The sequence below is a fragment of the Saccostrea echinata genome, unplaced genomic scaffold (genome assembly GCF_033153115.1).
Source record: "Saccostrea echinata isolate AGI-Se365-2 ecotype Australia unplaced genomic scaffold, CSIRO_AGI_Sech_v1 ptg000023l, whole genome shotgun sequence".
Classification (NCBI taxonomy): domain Eukaryota; kingdom Metazoa; phylum Mollusca; class Bivalvia; order Ostreida; family Ostreidae; genus Saccostrea; species Saccostrea echinata.
This window is the reverse complement of record NW_026889772.1, coordinates 11,008,441-11,034,669: the sequence shown is the minus strand read 5'-3', so window position 1 is coordinate 11,034,669 and position 26,229 is coordinate 11,008,441. Positions and strand designations below refer to the sequence as shown.

The 26,229-nt window shown below is 35.2% G+C and overlaps 1 protein-coding gene across 1 annotated transcript; it reads right to left on the bottom strand.

Moving 5' to 3' along the window:
* Positions 1–8,069: 8,069 nt before the first annotated feature.
* LOC133191275 (uncharacterized) lies at positions 8,070–13,813 on the bottom strand. Its single transcript, XM_061327029.1, has 9 exons — positions 13,621–13,813; positions 11,975–12,157; positions 11,509–11,546; positions 10,922–10,968; positions 10,720–10,772; positions 10,434–10,565; positions 9,925–10,054; positions 9,201–9,250; positions 8,070–9,099 (listed from the first exon to the last, which is right to left on the bottom strand). The coding sequence occupies exons 1-9, from the start codon at positions 13,811–13,813 to the stop codon at positions 8,636–8,638; spliced, it is 1,290 nt and encodes a 429-aa protein (XP_061183013.1). The 3' UTR covers positions 8,070–8,635.
* Positions 13,814–26,229: the final 12,416 nt, after the last annotated feature.

Below are 26,229 nucleotides of genomic sequence, written 5' to 3'. Positions count from 1 at the left end.
AGCATATTATCCCGTCTCCTCCCATCAACCATTATGAAAAACATTGTTACTGCTCGCTATGTATGTGAGAAGGAGGGAGGGGGGGGGGGGAAGGGGTGAGTGGATGGTTGAAGATTGAATGAAATGCGAGAATGATATTGGTTAAAGCATTCTGCACTAAGTGAAGAAGCAGTCTGTAGTTCTTCAAGCAGTGCTGTAGTACTGTTCTTGAGTGTCCTCTTGCACCTTTAGCTGTTCTCATACTAGCATATCGTATATGGACATGTCATTGCTCATTCTTTCCAGAAATAGACACCAGTAGAATGCGAGTGAAACCTTTCGAAAGCCTGCAAGTATTCCTTTTAAATTGTTTCGGCGATAAATCTGTCTTTTCCAGAGCTTCAGAAAAATATATTTAATACAATTCACTCATTGTAGTACATGTCAATAGAAGGTTCAGGAGAAGGAAAATTAACTGACCAAAAAACCCCAAAAAATCGTCTTTAAGTTGCGTAGCAAATGCACAGTGTCCACTCATGTGCATCAAAAATAATTTAAGAATTACGCTTCCCATTCTTTTTATATCCATGAAAAGCGATCACAATGCCAGGCAGTACGTGATATAAAGATAGGCAGATGTAGTGGTAACCTCACATTACTAAGTCCAATGAGATGGAATGGATGTTTTTGGTTGTTTGCTGCAAACCTATGAATGGGCCATTGCAGAGATTTTTCCGAAATTCATATTATAACTTACAGCTGTACCATTATTCAATTGTAGAATAGTGAAATACAGAGGAAAAAATACCAATCTGCAGTGTATGGATATTTGCAAATGTTAAATCCTTGATAAAGCACAATATAAAAAGAATAGACAAATAAATAAGAGAAAATTCGAATTAAGTGTAGAAACGACTAAATTTTCTGAATTAAACTAATAATATTAGCATTCTTTTATCATTTTATAGTTGCATTACCCTCAGTGAGATATTCACACATTCTTTATCCTATTTGAGCGACATTAAGAGAAAATTAGAAAAATTGGATGTCCGCCATTTTGAATCGCCATTTTGACCATTCTAACGCAATTTTCGTGAAAGCCAGCATATTTTTTCGGATTCAGCATACTCGAAATAGGTTAAAAATTATGCTGGACCAAATAATAATAATTTGCCGTTAGGAGTATTTTTTTTCTATAAATCGGACCAGACTAGATGTGGATACTTAAAAATTCCAAGGAACTTTTGGAAAATTTGAAATCACAGAAGTTTACCAAACTCAACAGCTTAAAAACTTACGACTTTTCAACTTTATACACAACCATTCTAGACGATAAATTAAAGTCCAGGCTTTTTGATATCATTGACAACTCCTTTTTCAATAAAAATGGAACTCGTAAATTTACTTACCTTGTTATTGGTCATTTGCAAAATTATTTTGTTAAAAAACATTCTGATTGTACACACAAGTACTATGAAGTTGACATAAAAAAGATGCTTGAGTTTCTGATTGAAAGTATCTATGGTTTTTGGAGACCAGGTCTTCCAACAATCTATTGGAATTCCCATGGGTACCAATTGCGCCCCGTCATCACCAGACCTTTTTTTGTATTCATATGAAGCAGAATTTGTCCAAAATCTTATACGTGAAAAGAAGAAAACACTTGCTGTGGCCTTCAACTAGACATTTAGATATATCGACGACGTATTGTCGATACGATATATCCCGGTGAGCTTGAGATAAAAGATACTACAGAGTCTGACACATCTGTGTCATATTTGGATATTTTACTTGAAAAAGACGTTAATGGTAATCTAACAACCAAGCTTTATGATAAACGTGATGACTTTAACTTTTCAATCGTCAACTTCCCTTACTTATGTAGCAATATACCTTCATCTCCTGCATACGGGGTTTATATCTCTCAGTTGATTCGATACACAAGAGCATGCTCTACGTATGTACAATTTCTAAAACGAGGTAAATTATTGACAAACAAGTTTATGAAACAAGAAATTCAGCAGTCTCGTATTCGCGAGGCTAAGTCTCCTTTAGAGTGCAAAATTATTGGGAAAGCTATCCGTACATCTGAGTCCTGACACCAGGATGCCCCCTCCGTTCTGGAGGAGATTATCATAGAAAAATTACAACAATGTAAGGAAATGAAAGATCTTCTTACTTGTTCTTCTGTTGATACATCCTTTGCCCATTCTATGTACAATCAATTCTGGGGAACCGGTTTAAACGCCACTCAAACCCTTTACACTAAACCAGAGGCTTGGCCAGGAAAAAAGTATCATGGGTAAGATCATGCAGAAGCTCAGAGAAAAGCTGCGTAAAGCTCCAGGGCCCGCATGGTTTCGCCCAAGGAGAGCTGCTTCTACCAATAAAACAAATCATTACGGACTAGACATCTACCTTAAGAGGTAACTCTTCAGATAATAGCTAGCATTAAGCTTTTATCATTTAACTGTAGAGGTCTAAATAATTATGACAAAAAATTAATATTATACAAATGGCTCAATGATATAAAATGTGATACTATATCTTTGCAAGAAGCCCATTTTATTCTAGATAGAATTAATGTATATGACTCAAGGTGGCATTGCTCCTCTTATCACAATTTTCTAGAGTCGTCACATGGTAAAGGGATCTCAATTTAATTCAGTAAATAATTTTCATTTAAAATTCTTAATGTTCATAGATCTGCGGATAGCAGAATTTTATTGTTGAATATTGAATATGAGAAAGAGTTATTACTCTTGTTAATGTATGTGTTCCTAATTTAGAAAATCAAAGAGAAGAATTTTTCAAAAAGTTATTTCAGATAATATGTGTTAATTTGAAAGCTACAAAAGTCAAACAAAGCAAGTTAAAATCTACAAAGTAAATTTCGGAAATCACACTGCATATGGATGTGGTAAAATTGCGTACTTTTCAAGATTTCATTCATTATTTTAAACTGTAGTATGAAACTACATGGTTAAAGACCTTCATTTTATTGATTAACGATAGGAATATCCAAATCTGGCCTCAATATTGCATAAGGCATCATTAAACAAGAATTAATCATGATAAAACCTTTTCGAGTACTGGAAAAACAGCTATGACGTCACACAAATGCTAAATGCAAATAAAATTGTAAACATAAAATCTCCACTGCCTACCAAGCAGAACTAAATTTTGATATCCCTGTTTCACAAAATACCTCATCATGCCCTGACTTCTACCTGTATTTGCATAATGATGCTGCCCGTATAATCACAGAGTACTTGATCTTGTGTACTAATAGATAATGTATGACGTCACCGACTTTTTCGACGCCCATTATAGGGAAGCAGAGGAGTGGATCAATCTATTTCATAATTTGTTAATATTTATATGAACATTAAAACTTTTAAATATTTTTATGTAAGACGCTGATTGTTAGAAATTTACCTTTACTGATTACTTTAATAATCTATACTTATAAATTAATAAATTTTGCAAATGAACTCCGAAACGGGTGCACCAGTGTTTTTACTTACTCCTCTAAGAATACACTAGCTAACAGATGATGTCCATAAACTATGTTTAGATTTCACTCGCATAGTAAGTATCGTACATTAAATCAGAAGTCTACTTTCATTTTCTATAAACAGCCATGAAATAGCAAAAACGTGAGGATGGTGGCGGTTCCAGTTGGCGGATCTAATTTACTGGCAATTTTTAATGAAACTGACAACAAGCAATCGTTGATTTATCTCATAATTCGTCATCACTGAATTATTCAGTGAAAACTTGATTTAAATGACATAAATGAAATAAGTTAGGATAACCCATTAAAAAGGGAAATGTGCAAATTATTTTTGTTATTTACCGATCTTAATATTGACGTAAGCTTCTAGAACATCATATAGCATCGAGCCCGATGTTAATAAGAAAAACGAGGCGATTATAGCTGCCTGAGCATAAAAAAAGCTTTTGTGTGAATGGTCATTGAAATAATGGTAAATCATTGATAACACGATAAGTTGTGAATATATTTATAAAGACTATTAGTAGGTTAGGTTTCCCTTATAAATTTATCAGTAAAATTTGTATAATCCTCACTGAGAGCATCGTGGCAACTTCGTAATAAACTAGCTTACATGAAAAGAGAAAATTAATGAATAAGGTGTTGTTCGAATACAAATAAAGCTGTAAAATTGTGTGCTTTAATCAATACATTTCAGTTTTTTATTCTGAATACAGTCTTTTTTATCAAATACTCGGTCTATTCATAGGGCTTAAAAAGCTAATTTTTAACCCCCCCCCCCCCCCCCCACAAAAAAAATTAGTTTATCCGTAAAATGTGCATTTTCGCTGCTTTTATCCTTGACGGAAATGAAAACAGAGCACCTGCAGTACAATATCCATAAATTAGTAAAACAGGTTTCACAATAAGTTACGTCAATTGATGTTATTGTTCAATTTTTTTTTTTTTTTTTTTTTTTTTTTTTTTTTTTTTTTTTTACAAAAAAAGGGGGGTTGGGTTGGAGATGTACATTAACTTCCTCCGGGATTTTGAACAAAGTATTTCTTCCTGCTATAAGCCTGTAGGCTGTCAGTAGAAACTACAATATATATTACTGGAATTTTTCTGTCAGTATTGGTATAAATTCAATTCTCTGCGCTTGCGCGGGGTTTCAACTAGTGTTTTTTATGTATACATTATCAGAAATTATGACGTAGTCAAATTAAGTCACGTGACTACGTGTCTACCCTTAAAGGTATATTTCCTTATCGATTTTGCATGTAACAGAGCATCATGCCATGTACCGATGGTTTTACTTTATTTATAACGTATCTGGGCGTATTGTATGGCAAAAAATCAAGACATATGCATAATATAAATATATTATGATTAAGAACCATTATTTGACAATAATCCTACCTAAGCTATGAAAGAACAGTTAAATGAATGAAACATTTTTGAAATTTTTTAGTTGTCTTCATTGGAACATTTATTTTAACATAATTGATCTACTTAATATTAAAGAATCCGACATAGGGGTTGCTAATTTCATTTTAGTGTAGTTGCATGTTTCATTACATGATTTCCAATAAAAGCCAACAGGACATTCTTGTGCTCAATACTCTCCATAGATTTCTTCACACTCTGTTGAAATATTGTTTTCATCTTGTAAGTAAATTTTCATTTCCATTTCCATGGAGAATGATTTAAAAGATGATAGCAATTCATTTCGAAATCATCCAGATTATATTACCCTCAAATAAATAAATGGCTTTCATTAAAAAAAAAAAAAAAAAAAAACAAAAAAAAAAACAAACAAAAAAAAAAAAAAAAACTCGTTACATAATTTTACAAAAATGTCCCGACAAAAAAAAGAAAAGAATATTTAAGAGGAAGAAAAATATGTTTTTAAGAATTGTCCTTTAAACGAGATAACTGATAAGACAGTGAAATGGAAAACAAGTTTAAATAACAATTTCCCACATGACGTAAACAACATCGTTTGCATAATCAATTTGTTAGTTTTAATTAGTTTTCTTTTATCTTACCAATGCATTGATCGTCAATTAGTCTGGAAATCAAAAACAAATGTTTAAGGATTAAAAAAATTAAATTGGTTATTATGCATTAAGAAACTTAATAAAGCAATATTACTTTTAGTAAAAGTCGCTCATCTTTCCATTATTTTTCTCTATAACACTGAGTATTGAATATATTCAATAATCGAAATGTAAAATAACCTTGCATAATTTTTTTATATAATTAATTTTATATATTTTACACCAAATTTACTAAGGAAGAAAAACATACATTTTCATATTTCCAAATCAAAAATTATTTTTCCAGTGATTTTCTTTCAAAACGGTCTCAGTTATGATATCCTAAACCTATAATGGACAGATTTTAAGGAATCTTATGAAAATTAGGTTCCTTACTGTGTAACCATTGGCATCAAACAAATTTTACTCTATTCCCTACTCCACAGTCCAAGATGATGTTAGATTTGCACTTGTCTATAATTTGGTTAGTTAAATGGAGAACAATGCTTAGAATCTCGAATCATTTCAATTTGCAAAAAAGTAACTAAACTCCTTAAATAAAAAAGTATAAGATGCATGTAGAATTTAAATTCACATTCTTTCATAATTGCTAGAAGGATATCAGTTAAAACAATAACAGAAGAGGAAATTAATGGAAAGTACTTATATTTTAGTAGGTTTGGAAAGTTACATTGTATTACTCATGTTCTCAATGCTTACACAGTCGATTGCACCTCAAACAGTATTTGTCTGAGATAATGAATATTTCATAGAAAGAAAGCTGACTATTCAGGTTTCCCTCGTCGCTAACACCCATTGTAATTTTTGGCGCGAGAATGACAAGTTACAAACGGTCATTTCGCAAATATTAACTGCTTATGGTTAAAAATATCAAATTTCACTTCAAAATATTTTAATTTGATAAATTTCCCAGGGCTCTAATTGGCGACAAATTTTGCACCATGGCGCCCAGAATTTTTCATTTGTCTCCAAATTGGCGACCATTTTAATTTGACTTGGCAATCGTCGAATTCTGGAAATTTTAATATTTTAACAATTTTTATGAAAAAGCGAAAAGAAATTTAAAAGAAGAGGGAATTATTTTTAGCAATGGACATGTCATGTTTTCTTAATCACACTATGGGTCCCAATATTGATTACTATTAATATTTGAAGTTGGCGCCTTAGAGAAAAACTGCCTGGCGACCACAAATTTGCATTGGCGACAAAAATTTTTTTGATAAGAAGCCAGATAGCTGGCGCCTAAATTTTAAAGGTCCCTTGGAGGCCTGCTTTCTTCTGTCACTTTTCCTTCTGAGGAATTTATTTATCCACTTTCGTTTTCTATGACTTGCACTTGCGCCTGTTCAAATCTGGTTCATTAAATTGTAAATACTGTGGGAAAAACCATGCATATATCACGAATAGAATAATCATCGTTTTATTGTATTTACCTAGTAAGACATTTTTAAACACGTCACTATGTTTTTCAAGAACATTTACACTGTGGTTTAATTTAAAATCATATATTTGATACTGGCACATATACAATGTGCTAGGTTTGAAATTTGTAATCGTGATCTAGCCTATAGTAAGAAAATATTATTTTTGCACCAGATGCGCATTTCGACCAATTATGTCTCTTCAATGATGCTCATGCCGAAAGGTTGGAAATCCAAAATATTTAAATAAAAAAAAATGAAAAGCTGACATTTGTCCAATTTTAAGTTCTTCAAACAAACTATCAATATAACACTTTATATATCTAAATGAGTTTTTGAACAGGCATCTTGGAATGCAGCGTATTGTGTGGAGAAATATAATTGTACGTTTAAACAGAAAAAAAAAGAAGTTTTAATCAGTTTTTCTAATATCGACATGAATATCCATGGTAAACCTCTATTGTATGAAAAGTTGCATTGTTCGCAATACATTGGATCATAAAACATCTTAAGCTTAAGTAAAAATGTATGTTGCGCTGAAATGATTTAGAAATGTAGCAGTATAAAATGAAAATGCTTTTTCATTTTGCATCTATAAACTGGTGTTGCATGCAAATTAAGAGTTTGGATTCACAAGTAATAAATATTTTATGGATGACTGAAATTTTGACTTAAGTTTAAGTCTGTTTCAGGATCCCAGGGCCAGGTAAGAAAAGGCGTTGCTTATTTTCTTGGGCTTTGACCTTACAAAAGATGTTTGAAACCTCTTTTAGTTGGAAATACACAGTCTATTGTTTCTAATACTGCATGCATACATATACTATATTTCAGATAGGATAAAGATACATGTATAGAGTATGTATATGATCCCTATCCCATTTTTTATGGCCCATAGAAATACATATTACAATTAAGTGCAAGCTCAACATAAATATGCACCCGTTTTCTATGCATATCATTGTCATTTAAAGTGCAAATTTCAATAGAACGGCACTAAAACAAATTTGACTTATTGCCACGATAACGTATGATTTGCAATGGGTGGTTTTCCCTTCCTGAGCTCAAAAACACAAAAAAAGTCAATATTTGTAATTTCATTTTCTATTGATTGATTGTATGTTGTTTTACGTAAAATATATGGAGATAACGAACAGTATTCACGCTCAAAAGTCCATTAAACAATACAAAATAGGAGCAGAGCAAACACGGACCTCCAAACATTAGAGGTGGGATCAGGTGCCATTGAGGAGTGAGCATCCCCTGCCGACGTCCCATTCGAGAATTTTAATTTTTTTAAAATGCGTCTGAAAGCAGACTAAAAATTACACGGTTAATAATTTATCGGACAAGTAATGATATTTGGCTTTTGAGAATTGCTCTTACCTCATATTCCGATATAATTGTACACTCTAGTTCTGTAGTTTAGGCACGTGTCAAATTAAAAGATTCGAGATTGTTTACAAGTACGACCCTTGGATTCCCGGAAGATTCTTATTATGTGAATTGGGTATGAGACGAGGATATTCATGTTTCTAAAACTGTCGACATCAACTTTTTACATTATTTTTAAAGATGTATTTTGCAGCTGCACTGTCTCTTTAATGTTATATTAAAAATGTACATACTGATTTGCTCTAAAATTCTTCTTTCTGCCATAAAATCTCTTACTGAAGTGTTTGCTATAAATGCTCATTTAGAGCAGCTTTCTCTGACATATTTTGAATAAAGCCATCGTAATAGTTGCTAAAGATATCGTTATATGGTTTAGAAGTGACCGCTTTTAAATCAGAGCAGGACTTTGATATTCTTCGTAGACGTTTGCCATTCTGGGAAATACTGATGTAACAATCGTCACCAGGAAACTCGGACAGGGTGACTAGAACACTGTCTCTTTGAAAACGTGCGTCAACAGAGTCGTATTCTTTGCCTTCTTCATGATTCGGTTTCTTCTTTGATATACTCTGGTTGTTGAACAACTGATTGTACTCTGTAGAATTTATTCTGTATTCTCCGGTCTCACGTTCTTCGTTTTTCTTGCCATCAAGGATAATTTTGGATTCCTGGACATCGTCGTACATGTACATGTAGGTTTCGGAAAATATTTCTTGTTTACCAGGAAATGAGAGCAAGTTCACTCGAAACCCTGTAAATACATAAGGAAAAGCGCATGTTCTTTAAATGTCTTTTAATTTAATTAAAAATATACACCTACAATTGTAAAGATCTATAATTATTATGTCTTACCCCTTGTGTTATCTTCACCGATTTTAAATCTTCTCTGCAAATGTATCCGCCTAGAATGATAATCCAGATTAACAATTATTGACATTGACGATGTAGTAAACTCGGAAGACAATAAACATTCTTCTGGTAAATAGTGAAAACTGTGCCTTGTTCCTCTTATACACTGGTGTTTGTTACATATAAAATAAAAAAAAAGATAAAATGATTACTTTTATCGAGGAGGACACTAAACTCAATTTGATAGAAATTTGCACAACCAAATTTCCACTTTAAAGCTGTGCACTTTTTCAGCCTTAAGGACATACGCAACGTACCTTACCTACTGATAATTTTTCAAGATATTCTTAATTTAAGATTATAGTGCCATCAGATGCTCGTAGACAAAAAATCAGCATGTATTATCTGGGGTTTTGAAAAGATGTCAATTGATGAAAATTCTTGTATAATTCAAAGAAAAATATACAAAAATTACTAAACATATATTCTAGATGTTTTTTTTTTATCCAAACTTGTTTTAGAAGAAGTGTACAACAGCATATATAGACATTAAAATGTAGCACACATTTCCTTGAAGTGTTGGAACTCTTGAACTCCAGGAAAAAGACAATAAAGTTCAAACTACGTTGCGTATGTCCTTAATAAAAGTTCACCTCAGTAGAATTGCAGTAAAGAAAGTAATAAAAACAATGTTTGAGAAAGAATTCAAAACTAAATTGATTCTTACCATTTACAAAACATAATACCAACAAAGACCAGAGAAGCTGACAGAGTAACGGATCCAAGTCCAATCACTAGAACCAGAACAACTCTGTCACCGCTGCATTCCCTTTCTTCTACATCATGTACATTGATTGCTATAAATGTCGTAAATACTTATACATATGTATTACATACCTTTCTTTATGTATAAAACTTTCTGAACCAAGACTTTGTGTGGAATAAGTTTGTTTTACATTCTACCGATGATTGAAGTTATTTCGGTTTATGATTTTCTATCCAAGCTTACGCGAAATGTTGATTCCATGTGCATGATTTTTTCATTGACACTGACGAAGCAGATAAGCTCTTCTTTATATTAATTTAAATTAGGTGCTTGCATGTGTTTCATATTTCAACCGTCAATTTCTGAGTTCATTTTAAATACCTTACATATTACGATTTTGTTTATAATAGCAATTCTAAATTAAAAAGAAATGTTTCATTTAAAACAAAAATCAAAGAAACACCATTCACCATTCTGTTGACATCCCAAGTATTTATTGCAAACTTGGTACTTTGTACAGAAACAAGTTTCTTTACATCTGTAGCCGTAGAAATTCTCTCTACATGGCGTGTTGCAGTTTTCTCCATATGCTCCGAAACATTCTAAAGAATTTAAAGAATTATTCTTTAGTTTTTACAGATTAGGAGAAAAGCTTAAAATTTGTTTCAGTATTATGTGTGAAAAAGAATAAACCCAAAATTTATTTTGATGTTACATACTTGTTTTAGAATAATGTAATTAGCATATGTTACGTACCAATACAACTCCCATTAAACAAATAAAAACCAGAACAGCATATCAAGGTACCACTAGATAAATAAAAAGTAAATTTATCATTTGTTTCTCACAAAAATCCGTACCATAATGTTTTCAAAACGATATTATAATAAACAAAATGATTTTCAACACAGTATAAATATAATGAGAAATAAGTAAAGATTAAATAAAGCCAGCTTACTCCTTGTGTGAACACGCGTTTTTGTCTGTTTGTGCGCTTATTTCCCCCTGGAAGTGATAAATAAGTATCAATATAAGGTTGAATATCATGATAGGATTCTTCAAATATGTGTTTTCTGAATGAAGTTAATGATATATATAAACAGGTTAATATACACGTTAAATTCTACTTCCCTGAATGACGAAGGCAGAATATTTATTTCCTCATCGATAGGATGTGAGTTTTGAAAAGTTCTTTTTTTTAACAAGCACTTTTGATTTAAACATGTGCCGAAGAATTATAATTTTTCAAAAACTAAAATTTCACATAAACAAAATATACAACAACAAAATATTGTTTTTATCAAATCAAAAAATTCCTATATCGACAAACGTGCAATTTTCATTTTTATCTAACAACATTTAGTTACCTATATATTTCTAGGTTTTCTTATATAGCAGAAAATAGAATGCACTTGTGGATGACTATAATTATTATTACTACACAAATGATAAAGATATACAATGTCATGCCAAAAGTATTTCACGTTATCATAACGTGAATCTTGCTAAGTACTACAGTTCAATGTTACAAAAAAATCCACTTACCTTACTATATATGAATGCAGACTTCTGACTTTTTTGTACTTGGTGGCATGACCTTTAGCTCTAATTACAGCATATAGTCTGTTGGGTAAGATTTCGTATTAACCCTGTATATATGCTGGGGTGAGGGACGTCCCGATCTGCAGTACACAGTCAACAAGTTCTTGTTTTGATGTTATGTTGCTCCCTTGAAAGTTTAATTTTAATTGATTTCTATACATTTTCTATGAGATCTAGGTCTGGTGATTGAGATGGCCAGTCTAAACAAGGGATATTATTTTGTTCTTTCCATGCTCTAGCACTAGATGACATGTGGGAAGAACAATTATCGTCTTGAAACATCCAGGGGTTGTTATTGAAGCTTTGGCAACAACCTGCCACAAATTATTGTCCAGAAATGTAATGTACTTATCTGTGTTTCAATTTCCATCTACTGGTGTAAGTAAGCCTACTCCTAAATAGCAGATACAGTCAGAACCAAACAGGCGGACTCCATCATTACGGACTGAACGTAATTCAAGGCACTCCGGTCTCCATTTTTCATCTGCCTTTCTCCAGACATAAACTTTACGGTCTGTCCCTAACATGATTTTGGTTTCATCAGAAAATATAACTGTTTTCCACGTGTTACCGGTGTTCAATGGACTGGCTCCTGAAGAAAAAGGAGAAGATGACACACATGTAGTGGCAATGGCGGATTTTTTAAACTTTTATCTAATATATAATCATGTCTACCAAATGATAAGCAAGACATACTCAGGCCATAAATAAAGCCTTATATTCCAAGCCATACCAACATTTATAATTATATCAGTAACCTGAGAACACAAATGGTATAATTTCCTAAACATGAATTTGGTTTCATTTATCAACTGACAATAACTAATAGACTTTAAATATGAACTGACTAGAATTCAGTAAAAATAGATTTTACTAATACTTTCAAAGGGTATAACATACTGACTTATTGTGACACAATGCAACTAAAACTTATGACTAGATATGGCTTTCCTTACAACGAAATTATAATAAAATAGCATAACTAAACATGATCAATGTTGTAGTTATAATTTCTAACCAATATGTTTAATCTTGCTAAGCAGAAACTGGATTACTTAGTAAAACAACCTAACTTTACCCGAACTCACATGTAAACAATGGACGCAGCCATTACACTTGAGACATGCTAGGATACACAAACTAGGTCAACCTTACTCGATAATCAGATAGATATACAACATGTTTTATCTCCATGACACTAAATACTACCAATTAAACTATATTCTCTATAGCCTTATGACTTAAGAAATGTTCATTCGAAGACAATATAAACAAGTAAATACACAAGAATCTATAATGCGTGAGAACACGTGTGCACCCACATGGTAGCTACTGTTTACCTGCTCTACCTACTCGCTTTGAAGCCTATAGCATCAATTCACATATTTAGCATCCTCATATCAAGTCACAACATGTTCCTAGCCTTAATATCTAACTTGTTCATAATACACAGAGTGTAAAAAATTGTAAATAATAGTGTATTACCTGAAGAAAAAGGAGAAGATGACACACTTGTAGTGGCAATGGCGGATTTGTTAAACTTGGGGACTCGTCAATTCCGGTCAAAGGAGTAAAAATATAAACAGAGTTATCCCGCTTTCCCCAAAATAAAAATCCACCCTTTCCTATTTCGTACCGCTAAACACTCTCCCCCTCAAAAAAATTTGTCGACAAGACAAATATACTCTAACTGAACAAGTAAAAAAAATACATATATAGATTACATGTATAACACCTAGCATAATGATAAAAAGGACACTGGGTATGCATTAACACATATGAGTATCAAGTAAAAGTTACAAAATTTGAGAACAATTCAGGTAAAAATTAAGAAATTAATTCTACAAGTAGTTGGCCACCTACATGTTCATACTCAAGAGCCATGTGCTCTGCAAGGTTCACAAAAGGGTCTAAAAACCACTCTACTTTTACTCAAAGTCCTTTTATGTCACTATGACAATCCTCCTACCTCATAAAATACAAAAAAGTCAATTTAACTGTACAGAGTAAAGTTTAAAACAAAGTTATACAAAAACAACCCTTGTGGGGTAATACTGCAGTGACCATGCATATGATGAAGGAGCACCAATTGGTCATAAGTAAGTCTCATGGGTGGTCTCTGTAACCGTTGAGATTGTCTTGCTGGTCGATTGGCTTCAGATTCACTGTCATCTTGTGAATCATGCTGGGCTCCAGGCTCCATGTTATCCTGAGCAGCTTCTGCTTCGTGAATTGAACCATCAAGCATTTCCTGAACTGTCTCTTGCGCTCCTGATTCTGAGTTGTCATTTCCACTTAATGGTTCACAACTATGGAATACTGAGTGGGGTGAATTGTTCGATTCCTGTTCTTTTGTTTCTTAGCCCACATCAGGGGTAAACACTTTAGCATCTGGATTCAGGTCACTACGCAATACAAAATCGGTGCTGGAATGGGATTCGTTCGAGGATTCCTGACAGGGCTGTGGAGTTTGATGCTTTTCTCTTCGCTTAGTCCTAGTAATCTGTTCCTTCTTGAAAGGTGAAAGAAGATCATTGCACTGCATGAGCAGATTACAGTGTAGTCTTCGAATCTGGCCACTTCCATCCTCTGCCTGTACTTCATAGACTGGTGAAGTGTTATTCATTCTTCTTACTACGATGTGCACTTTATCCTCCCAGAATGATCTGAGTTTCCCTGGGCCACCCTTTTATTTTAGGTTCCGAATCAGCACTCGATCTCCCGGTTCTAGTATGGCACTCAAGAATTGGTTGTCATGCTGACGTTTACCCTTCCGTCCAGATATTCCTGCATTACGGGCTGCTATGTCATAAGCTTCACGCATACCTTCCTCCCACTGGCGTCGATACTCCTGATACGTCCGTGACTTCAGATGATCTTCTCCACTTGCATCACTAAAGATCAAGTCAATAGGGAGTCTTGGTTTCCGTCCAAAGAGGAGCTCAAACGGGGTATATCCAGTAACATCATTTCGAGTACAGTTATAGGCATGGACAATCTTATTCACATGTGACTTCCAATCTACTTTCTCCTTGTCTGGTAAGGTACGGAGCATACGGAGCAATGTTCGATTAAACCGTTCGACCTGACCATTTCCTTGTGGGTGGTAAGGGGTCCTACGTAAACGGCGTACTCCACTTAGTTTCTGAAGTTTGTAAAACAGTTCATTCTCGAACTCCCTCCTTTGGTCATGGTGAAGCTTGTGTAAGAAACCAAAGCGCATACTGAAGTCGTTGAAGATCTTTTCAGCAGCCGTCTTGCCTGATTTGTTTTGTGTGGCATATGCATGGGCAAACCGAGTAAAATGATCCATTACGACCAGAATATATTCATAACCACCCCTTGACTTTTCTAGATGCACCTAGTCAATTGAAACCATCTCAAAAGAAAAATGTGTCCTTATTGGCTGGAGTGGGGCTCTTTGTACTCTTTTGGGAGGTCTATCTTTCAAACAAGTACACTTGGATGTGACAAATGTATCAATGTCCTGAGCCATCCCAGGCCAATAAAACCGGGATCTTGCCATTTCCAATACGCGATCAGCACCAAGATGTCCCATTTTTACATGCAACTCTCGATACACATACTCATGTAATTCTCTTGGTAAGACAATCTGGTGCCGTCGTCCATCATAGGGTGAGTTGGTAACTCGTTTCAGGATACCATTATCATCTACTTGAAGCTTGTTCCATTCTCTGTAGATCTTCTGCGCATCCTTGTGGAAATGGACAGTTTCCCTTTAGGTAATTTCCGTCCTTCCTTCTTAGCCAGAAGAACTGGTCCAATAATTTGGTCATTCTCTTGGGGTTTGCGAATATCTTCTGCACGAAGAGGTATAATGGTCTGATCATTCGGCATCATCCCTTTTTCTGCTTCACTGCCTGCAGCCATAACATTGATCCGATGCAGGTCAGCCTTTTCCATAGCTAAGGTGCAGTTGACTGTTGTTTGTATTTCCTCAAATGAGATGTCATTTTGATACTCTTCAGTTTTCAGAGGCATCCGGCTCAACCCATCTGCATCCTGGTTGGTCCTTCCTGGTTTATATTTCACATCAAAACGGAGACCTGCCAATTCTGACACCCATCGAAATCGTGTAGCATCAAGTTTTGCTGTACTCATCAGATACTGCAATGGATTATTGTCACTATAAACAGTAAAGTTTGGAGCGTAAATTGGTAGTCTCTGAATCTCTCAGAAATGGCCCACTTCAGGGCTAAGAGTTCTAATTTCCCCGAGTGGTAATTCTTCTCTGCTGCAGAGAGAGTCCTGGATACATAGGTAACAACTGCTAACTTTCCATTTTCCTGTCGTTGGTATAAAACGGCACCCAGACCATCCAATGAGGCATCCACATGCAAAATGAAAGGGTTTGAAAAGATTGGATAGGCCATCACCTGTGGGGTAAGTAATGTTTCCACAATATCATCTGCAATCTTCTGATGTTTATTCGTCCATACAACCGTCTGTCCAGATGGTAGTTGTGTAGTGTTCTTCCCACCTTTCCCATGCTTAGATGATTTACCAGAGGTTTTGCCACAATTCTTTTGCAGTAAATCGTAAAGGGGTTTTGCCTGTCTTGCATAGTTCTGGATATATTTTCGATAATATTCCAAGAATCATGTTAGCTTGCTAACCTGCCCCACAGTCTTTGGTCGCTCCTCTTTAAGCTTAAGGATTCCTTCTTTGTCAGGAGGATCCATTTGATATCCCTCTCTTGACCCTCTGCAACCAAGATACCTGACTGATGTTCGAGAGAGTTCACACTTCCTTGGTTTGAGTTTCAATCCCTTCTCTTTCAGTCGTAGAAGAATGGCACGTAAATGCTGCAAGTGGTTGGTGAACGAATCACTATAAACAATTATATCATCTATGTAAGGTATAGAAAATTTGTCTCTTAAGTCCTCAAGTACATCATTCATAAACCTCTAGAAGGTGCCAGGGGCTCCTGTCAAACCGAATGGAATTCGGTTCCACTCGTATAAGCCCCACGGTGTAATGAAAACTATGAAAGGTTTACACTCATCCTTAACAATTCCTTGATGATAGGCCTTCCTTTGATCTAGAAATGAAAACCACTGGCTGCCGGCTAATCCATCCAGCGCATCTTGAATTCTAGGAATTGGTTCACCATGCTTCACAGTTTTCTGATTGAGCTTACGGTAGTCAATGCAGAGACGCAATGTTGAATCGCGCTTCCGGACACAAACCATCGGACTTGAGTATGGTGATTTGGATCTTGAAATGAAACCCTTTACTATTAAGTCATGCAGGTAGACCTTGACTTCCTGGTATAGAGGTCTTGGTACAGAATTTTATGAGGCTTGTATAGGCGTGTTGTCTGTGACCCCAATATCCAACTTTAGTTCAGGTGCAAATCCCCCATCATCATCATCCCTGGCAAATGCTGCACATTCCTCCCGAAGTAACTCCTTCACTCGAGACTTTTCTGTCTGCGACAGATGACCAGGAAGATTTACCGGAGGATCCCAGAATGACTCTCCAGTCGTGAGTTGCTTGTGGTCATCCGCTGCACAAGTTGGATCCACCTCAGCCATGTTGATAAGAGAAGTAATAGTTTGCAATATCACAATTTTGCATCACTTTGGTAGTACAATGTTACGGTCTGTCCGATTTGGGATGAGAACTTTAATGCGTTGAGCCGATCCCCTTGGAATTCTCACTAACATCTCAGGAATGAAGATCCCATGTGGTAGGTTATCCGTGTCAGGCTGAAATAGAACACATTGTCCTGTCTCTGGGGACTTCACCTTGAGCTGCAGTAATTTCTGTGCTCCTGAACATATCATCTCTGGCCTTTGTCCAATTCTCACATCACATAATCTGTCATCAATGTTATTACACAAAATGTTCACAGGTTTATACACACTCTCATCTGACAGTTCTGGAAAACTTGATTTTACATGAATACTGTTCTTTACATCAACACCTCCAGTGTGAATGTAATGCTCAATCACATTGTATCCTACGAGGGGTTTTTCTGCAGATACCATCCTTGAAGCCAAAAACGGAACAATCATCTCTGGGGCCTTCACTCCTATTGATAACCGACAATTCACATATCCATCAAAAGACATCAGGCTCCCTTTGGCTGCTGAAACTTTCAGTGGGATGTTCGGAAACTCACTAATAGGGTGAATTTCCTCCTGTGGAAAGTTCTCCTTCCAGCAGCCAGTATTGATCAGTGAAACTTGAGCAACAGTGTCCCATAGCACGGTCAAAGTCTTGTCATTAAGTGAGCACACAACATCACACTGGGAACCAACCAATCTGACGACCTTAGATGGCACATTATGAGCAGATCCGTTGATAATTTGGGACGCAACCTTACTGGGGTCCCTGCTGGTCCCGCTGCAGGGCCCCTGGCCCGTTTTCCGGCTTCGGAGAACTTTGGCGTCGGTTTGTTCGTGCTTGACGACATCCAGCTTTGAAATGTTCCGAACTTCCACAATGCCAGCAGTGGTTACATGCACTCACCCCCTTCTCTTGACACATTGGACATACACGGTTAGTGTTTCTCTGACGCCTAGGAGAAGGTATGTCTTTCTGGGTGGCATTCACCACTTGAGGTAGGGCTGCAATCTCTGCTTTCAATTCTCTTAACTCGCAATTGAAAGTACCCTCCTTCACAGTCTTTTCTTAGTATTTATAGGGGTCTCACGATCAGGACTGTTATAGTTTACACATGAAACTTTAGTGTTTTTCACAGTCTTCTGAATTTTTACTGCCCTTTCATCTTCCTTACTGGCAATGGTACATAGCCTCTGAATAATTTCTTCCTCGTCAACTTTTGCAGCATCCAAGAGTGGTTTCAGTTCAGCTCGTATAACCTCATTGCGAAGACCTGTGTACACTGTACGAATAAACATCCTGTTCACAAGTTTCTCTTCATATGTTACTTCCACTTCCTCCTCTTGGGATGAAAATAAGATTTTCTGTCTCACTTCCAAAGCACGAAGAAGAAATTCCTGGGCCTCCTCTGTAGAACCTTGGTCTAACTGGCCCAGCTGGTTGTATAGTTCAGTGGCTGACTTTCCCGATACTGGGCACGCAATATTTTCCGCAGTGATGATACCTTCAGCTCTGGATGTCCTTCTAAGTAATTACGAAGGCCCGATCCTGTTGCATCTGCCCGAATAACACCATCAACAATCTCCACTTCACTATAACCCTTCTTCACACCACTGTCTATCTGTCTAGCTAAACTAACGAATGCCAGTCCCTTCTTCGGTTCTATGGAACCATGTATCTTGAATTCCTTTCGGAAAGGATTAAGTTTCACAGGCTGAGAACTATCCTGACCTTTTGGTTGCTTTCCAGCTGAGTTTTTTGGAAGTGTTGACTTCACTGCCGGTCCTAAGCATTCGTTGATAATTAATTGCGCTAATGTTCTACCATCTTCTTTCTTCTTTTGCTCCTCATACCAGTCAGTTATGGCTTTTATGACGAGTACCCTCTGCGATGCTTATCAGCGGCCATCTTGAGATCTGCAACCACCAGTAATTCCTGCAGTATTGTCAGGTTGGCAGTATACAGTTTTGATAGAAGTAGAAGTTCCTCCTCCATCTGGTTCATCACTTCCTTATCATTGGACGCCATCCCGAACGAGCCCCCAAAATGTTACCGGTGTTCAATGGACTGGCTCCGGAAGAAAAAGGAGAAGATGACACACATGTAGTGGCAATGGCGGATTTATCAAACTTTTATCTAATATATAATCATGTCTACCAAATGATAAGCAAGACATACTCAGGCCATAAATAAAGCCTTATACTCCAAGCCATACCAACATTTATAATTATATCAGTAACCTGAGAACACAAATGGTATAATTTCCTAAACATGAATTTGGTTTCATTTATCAACTGACAATAACTAATAGACTTTAAATATGAGCTGACTAGAATTCAGTAAACAATAGATTTTACTAATACTTTCAAAGGGTATAACATACTGACTTATTGTGACACAATGCAACTAAGACTTATGACTAGATATGGCTTTCCTTACAACAGAATTATAATAAAATAGCATAACTAAACATGATCAATGTTGTAGTTATAATTTCTAACCAATATGTATAATCTTGCTAAACAGAAACTGAATTACTCAGTAAAACAACCTAACTTTACCCGAACTCACATGTAAACAATGGACGCAGCCATTACACTTGAGACATGCTAGAATACACAAACTAAGTCAACCTTACTCGATAATCAGATAGATATACAACATGTTTTATATCCATGACACTTAATACTATCAATTAAACTATATTCTCTATAGCCTTATGACTTAAGAAATATTCATCCGAAGACAATATAACAAGTAAATGTACAAGAATCTATAAAACGTGAGAACATGTGTGCACCCACATGGTAGCTACTGTTTACCTGCTCTACCTACTCGCTTTGCAGCCTATAGCACTAATTCACATATTTAGCGTCCTCACATCAAGTCACAACATGTTCCTAGCCTAAATATCTAACTTGTTCATAATATACAGAGTGTAATAAATTGTAAACAATAGTGTATTACCTGAAGAAAAAGGAGAAGATGACACATTTGTAGTGGCAATGGCGGATTTATTAAACTTGGGGACTCGCCGCTTCCGGTCAAAGGAGTAAAAATATAAACAGAGTTATCCCGCTTTCCTTAAAATAAAAATCCAATTTCGTACCACTCAACACACGGAACAGTGTTTATGATCACTACACCATTCAACACGCTTTAGTCTGTTCACTTTCGAGATGGTAAGAGTCTTGGCAACTTTCCGACGATTATAATTCAAAAAATACAGTCTACGCTTAACTGATCGTCTTGACAGTGGATTTTGTATAGATCTATTTAATTCTGATGTTAAATCACTCAAACTTTTCCTACTATCTTTCATAACCAACCTCTTCAAGACGCCATCTGACTGATCAGTCGTATGTTTTAGTTGTCCGCTTCGGGGGTTATTCGTGAAACTTTGCCGTACAGAAAATCTCTTCAAGAAAGTAGAGACCGTGAAGCGGTCGATATCCCGTAATTTTGGCAATTTAAGATTTTTTCTAACTTCAAGACGCACGATCTGTTCCTTTAGAGCTGAAGACATTTCACGGTGATTCGAAGCCGTGTTTGTTTACGTCTGCTTACAGTATCTAAAAATAGCCCCACGCGCACCAGGGGAATCCCAAATGACCAACATAACTTCTGTTTTCTTACATTCAAAATTAATTATAGAACAATGTATACTTTTAGAGAAAACAGTGATTAAGGTTGGAAAATTGTTTTATTTTTTCTTCAGTAGTGTGTAAACGTGAAACCTCTATGTCACGGTACTGTAGTAATACCGGTATATTATCATCGTCGTCATTAATTTTTGTTTTACTTCTTATTTGTGTTTGAAACATCGTTATCTTCATGATTGCAACAAAAATATCTGAGGATCAATTAACATTCTGTTTTTTGTTTTTTTTTGTTTTTGTTTTTGTTTTTGTTTTTTTGTTTTTTTACGAAATATGCGCTTTGAATAAAGATTATCTGGTTGTGTAAACTATGAATGAAAGCTTATAGAATATAAAAGGGGAATAATGCCCACACTAAATGGGAACTGATAAAACACCACATAAAAAAATAAAAGTATACAGTTCTGCATCCCCCCAAAAATAAATCATCAATTTCCCTTACTTAATGAAATATATGGAGATAACGAACGGTATTCAAGCTCAAAAGTCCATTAAACAATACAAAATAGGAGCAGAGCAAACACGGACCTCTAAACATCAGAGGTGGGATCAGGCGCCATGGAGGAGTGAGCATCCCCTGCCGACCGGTCACACCCGCCGTGTGCTCCTTGTCATGATTGGGAAATAACGGAAAAATCCGTCGACAATTCAGTGTGTAAATAATGGCCTAACAATTAGTATGAAAAACGTCAGTCAGCATTTGACTCAATGATAAATTGTATTTGCTGACAAGGTCATTGTATCGACCATAGAACTTACGAAATGATTACTTTAAACGAGACTGCTGATATTCTTGTTTCATCAACTTGTTTGTCAATAATTTACCTCGTTTTAGAAATTGTTCATACGTAGAGCATGCTCTTGCGTATCGAATCAACTGAGAGATATATACCCCGTATGCAGGTGATGAAGGTATATTGCTGCATAAGTAAGGGAAGTTGACGATTGAAAAGTTAAAGTCATCACGTTTATCATAAAGCTTGGTTGTTAGATTACCATTAACGTCTTTTTCAAGTAAAATATCCAAATATGAAACAGATGTGTCAGACTCTGTAGTATCTTTTATCTCAAGCTCACCAGGATATATCGTATCGACATAAGAATGGAAATAGCCATTGTTAATTGACAATACATCGTCGATATATCTAAATGTCGAGTTGAAGGCCACAGCAAGTGTTTTCTTCTTTTTACGTACAAGATTTTGGACAAATTCTGCTTCATATGAAAACAAAAAAAGGTCTGCTAATAACGGGGCGCAATTGGTACCCATTGGAATTCCAATAGATTGTTGGAAGACCTGGTCTCCAAAAACCACATAGATATTATCAATCAGAAACTCAAGCATCTTTTTAATGTCAACTTCAGAGTACTTGTGTGTACAATCAGAATGTTTTTTAACAAAATAATTTTAAACAACAATATACTCTCATCACCTGGGGTTTATATCTCTCAGTTGATTCGATACACAAGAGCATGCTCTACGTATGAACAACCGAATTTCTAAAACGAGGTAAGTTATTGTTAAACAAGTTGATGAAATAAGAATATCAACAGTTAAATACAATCTATTATTAAGTCAAATGCTGACTGACAGTTTTTCATACTAATTGTAAGGCCATTATTTATCCACTGAATTGTCGATGGATTTTCCCATTATTTCCCGATCATGACAGGGAACACACGGCGGGTGTGACCAGTCGGCAGGGGATGCTCACTCCTCCATTGCACCTGATCCCACCTCTGATGTTTAGGAGGTCCGTGTTTGCTCTGCTCCTGATTTGTATTCTTTGAATGAACTTTTGAGTTTGAATACCGTTCGTTATCTCCATATATTTTATTGAAAAACAGAATACAAAACATTGAAAATGAAATAGAGAGAATAGAAAAAAGTCACTATACACAAATCAATATGATTCATAAAAAAGATTTAGAAGATGAATCAGACAAACTGTATGAATATAAATCCAAGGGTGCGCAAATACGATCCAGTGTTAAATGGATTGATGAAGGTGAAATGAATACCTCCAATTTTCTTATAAATTAGGCTTGAAAACAAGCATTAATCACAAAATAATATTAGTACAAGAAGAAATGACAACCAGACTTACACTAAAACTGACGAACGACATATTAAATCAGCTTTGTTTATTTTACGGAAATCTTTACTCGAGTATAGATTTTCCAAGGGAAGTCATTGATATTTATTTAAATAATACTGAATTTGTAAATACTTTGTCACTATGCAATTTATTTTATTACTGTTACACACATTGCCAAATATCTTCTTCTACATTATTATGTATATTGTAGTTGTATATTATCTACCTTATCTAGGGAGCCCATGCCACCCCGTGCGAGGATTATTATAGGGGGACATCTGCGGATGTCATTACCCCATGTTATTTTGTACTTGTTTCTATAAATAAATAAATAAATAAATAAATAAGTGTCATTTCCTTTAATAATGAACTTTTATCTAGGAGCTGTAGCATGCATAGTCTCTTTCTTCTACTCTCTAAATGTCTTTGATACCGTCAATTCAAATCAGGCAAAAATTGGTGTACTATGTATCATGGTTACCATAGCAACATGCACAGACTAAAATTACACCATTCAGCCGACGGAATGGTAACTGAATGCCCACTGAATGGCCACTGAAATATCACTGAAAAGATCCTTTCCCGTGACTTATCCGTGATCTTTCAGTTACCAATCAGTCGGTCGCCTGCGTGGCGCAGGGGTTAGGGCGTTCGCTATAGAGTCGCGGAGTAAGGAGTTGATCCTTATGTCGCGGGTTCGAATCCCACTGTGGGACGTGGAGACCGGTCCTTCGGATGAGACCGTATAAACCTAAGTCCCGTGTCGCAGTAGGTGCTGGCACGAAAAAGATCCGTCACTGCTCAATGGCCGTAAGTGCCGAGTATAGGACAAACAAGAGGCATAAATAATTAATTCTGTTTATGTAAAATAATTTTAAAACAATATCTTTTAAAAGCTAAAATACATGTATCATGCGATTGTAACAATTAAGAAACAAAATTTACAATATTAAGTTTCTTCCAGAAAAGGCATAAATAATGAATTCTGTCTCGTTTTTCACTACGAGATATTTTCATGAAAACTAATCGCATTATACACTGTGTTAGATGGATCTAAAAATAATGAAAAACTATTTTAGAGATGAAAAGAATAAGAGCATTTTGACCGATATCCTCGACTTTTTTTCAGATTGACTGATTGTTTATTCATTTAAAACTTATTAAATTGAATAAGCTTGAGAAAATATTTATCACTGATTTAGAGATTTTGCAGAAAGAAAAAAATAAGACAATTCTATTTCCGTTAATTAAATTCTGATACGAAAATGTGATCATCATTTTTTTTTTTATCATTTGAATAATTTTCTTTTTCTAAATCAATTTTCATGCAACAGATTAGAAATTTTATAAGCATTTTGGATTTTATGAGTCCACAGTTGAATTGTAATCTTTAGTGTTAATAAAATTATATTCAGACATAAATGTTATAGCTAACAGTCACAATTTAATATCTTAGTAAACAATTTAAAAACAATTGAACATCTAACCATTACCAATTCTACGTACCTGAATTTTATCACAATCAGAGAACAAAGACAAATTTGAATATGTGAATGATTTTATTTAAAAATTGTTCAGGAATGATTACTGATAAATTAATGAAAAGCCAATGAAAAAGTCATTGAATTACGACTGAAAGGTCACTGATAGATGACGAAAAGGTGACTGAAAGACGACGAAATGGTGACTCAAAGATAACTGAAATGTGTCCGCTGAATGGTGACTGAAAGGTACCTGAATTGTTGCTGAAAGTCCTCTGAAATGTACCTGTCATTCGGTGACTGAATAGCTACTGAAAAGTCACTGAAATCCGCCTTTCAGTTTTAACTGAAAGGTCTTATTTTTTCCTTTGATGACACAAAGTTTGAAAATAGCATTTTTGAATAAGTTCAGAGAAATGCAGACAAGTGACAATGACTGTTTTCAAAACTTGAAGGCTTGATGTCTAAATACACGATAAACACATTCGGGAAATTAGCTGCTACATACTATACGTGACTATGAAAACAAAGTTTTAAAAAGAAACAATTTTATTCAGTTTTATTCAGAATTCATTTTCACGGCGAAATGTTGATCTTAACAAAATTGTTGATATCCTTGTAGCAGCAACTTATTTGTTGGTAGCCTTCCGCGTTTTAGAACCTGTACGTAGAACGTTACCTCATGTACTGAATCAAATGGGAGACATTTACACCATTTGCTAATGATAATGATATATTGCTACATAAATAAGGGATGCTGACGATAGAAAAACAAAAGTCACCAGGTTTATCATAGAATATTAAGATAATAAATAATTATGCTCAAAAGTCCATTGGAAAAATAAAAATATAAATAGTGAGAAGAGGAAACACGATCCTTTAGATACATAGGTGAGATCAGAGGCCATGGAGGGGTTAGCATCTTAATTCGACAGGTCACATCTGACATGTTCCTTGTTCACATTGGGCTAACGGGAATAAACCCGTATCAATTTAGCGTGAAAGTAATGTCCTATCAATTTGTATGAAAACAGTCAGTCAAAAAAGTAAAGTAGTTAGTTTGCCGTCAATGACTTTCTCTAGTACAAATGTGGAACATATGTGTCGGACTCTGTGGTGTCTTTTTGAGTTCATTGAGATATATACAATCAACATAGGAAAGAAAATGAAAATTGATAAAACTTTATCGATATATCTAAATTTCGAATCGAAAGCCATTGCAAGAAACCATCTTTTCATGTAGAATTTTAAAATTATAAAAAAAAATTCTACAAAAAACAGTTCTGCTGATAGCGGGGCGCATTAAATACCCATGAAATTATGATTTTAGGAATCCCTGGCTCCGGGGCCATAAAACATAGACGAGCTCCCTTTTGATCTCAGTCTCACTTTTACATAGGGAATATACATGTATAGTGGAAAAGTGAGACCGAGATCAAAAGTGAGCTCTTCTCAGTTTTATGGCCCCGGAGCGTGGTCTCAAGAGATATTCTGAACAAACTCAAGCATATCAACCTTAAAGTACTCCTATAAAGAGTCAGAATGTTTTTTAACAAAATAAGTTTGCAGATGACCAATGACAAGCTATGCAAAATTAAGTAATCCATTTTTATTGAAGAAGCAGAAATTGTCTATAATGTCAAATGGTCTGGTCTTTAATTCATCTGGGGAATGAATATATATAGTGTTGAAAAGTTATTAAAGATTTTGGTAAAATTTTGTGAATTTAATTTTCCAATGGTTCCTTGGAATTTTAAGTACTAGAATCTACATTTGATTAAGAAAATGTTGGTGTACTATACAGTACTGCTGAAGTTTCCCTTAACTGCTGTT

Excerpts from the sequence above, each read along its gene's own strand:
- LOC133191275 (XM_061327029.1), bottom strand. The coding sequence starts at position 13,813 with ATGCTTGATGGTTCAATTCACGAAGCAGAAGCTGCTCAGGATAACATG. Across the intron at positions 10,969-11,508 it reads CTGCATTCATATATAGTAAG|GGGGAAATAAGCGCACAAAC; the intron begins GTAAGTGGATTT and ends TATCACTTCCAG. Across the intron at positions 10,773-10,921 it reads AACGCGTGTTCACACAAGGA|TGGTACCTTGATATGCTGTT; the intron begins GTAAGCTGGCTT and ends TTATTTATCTAG.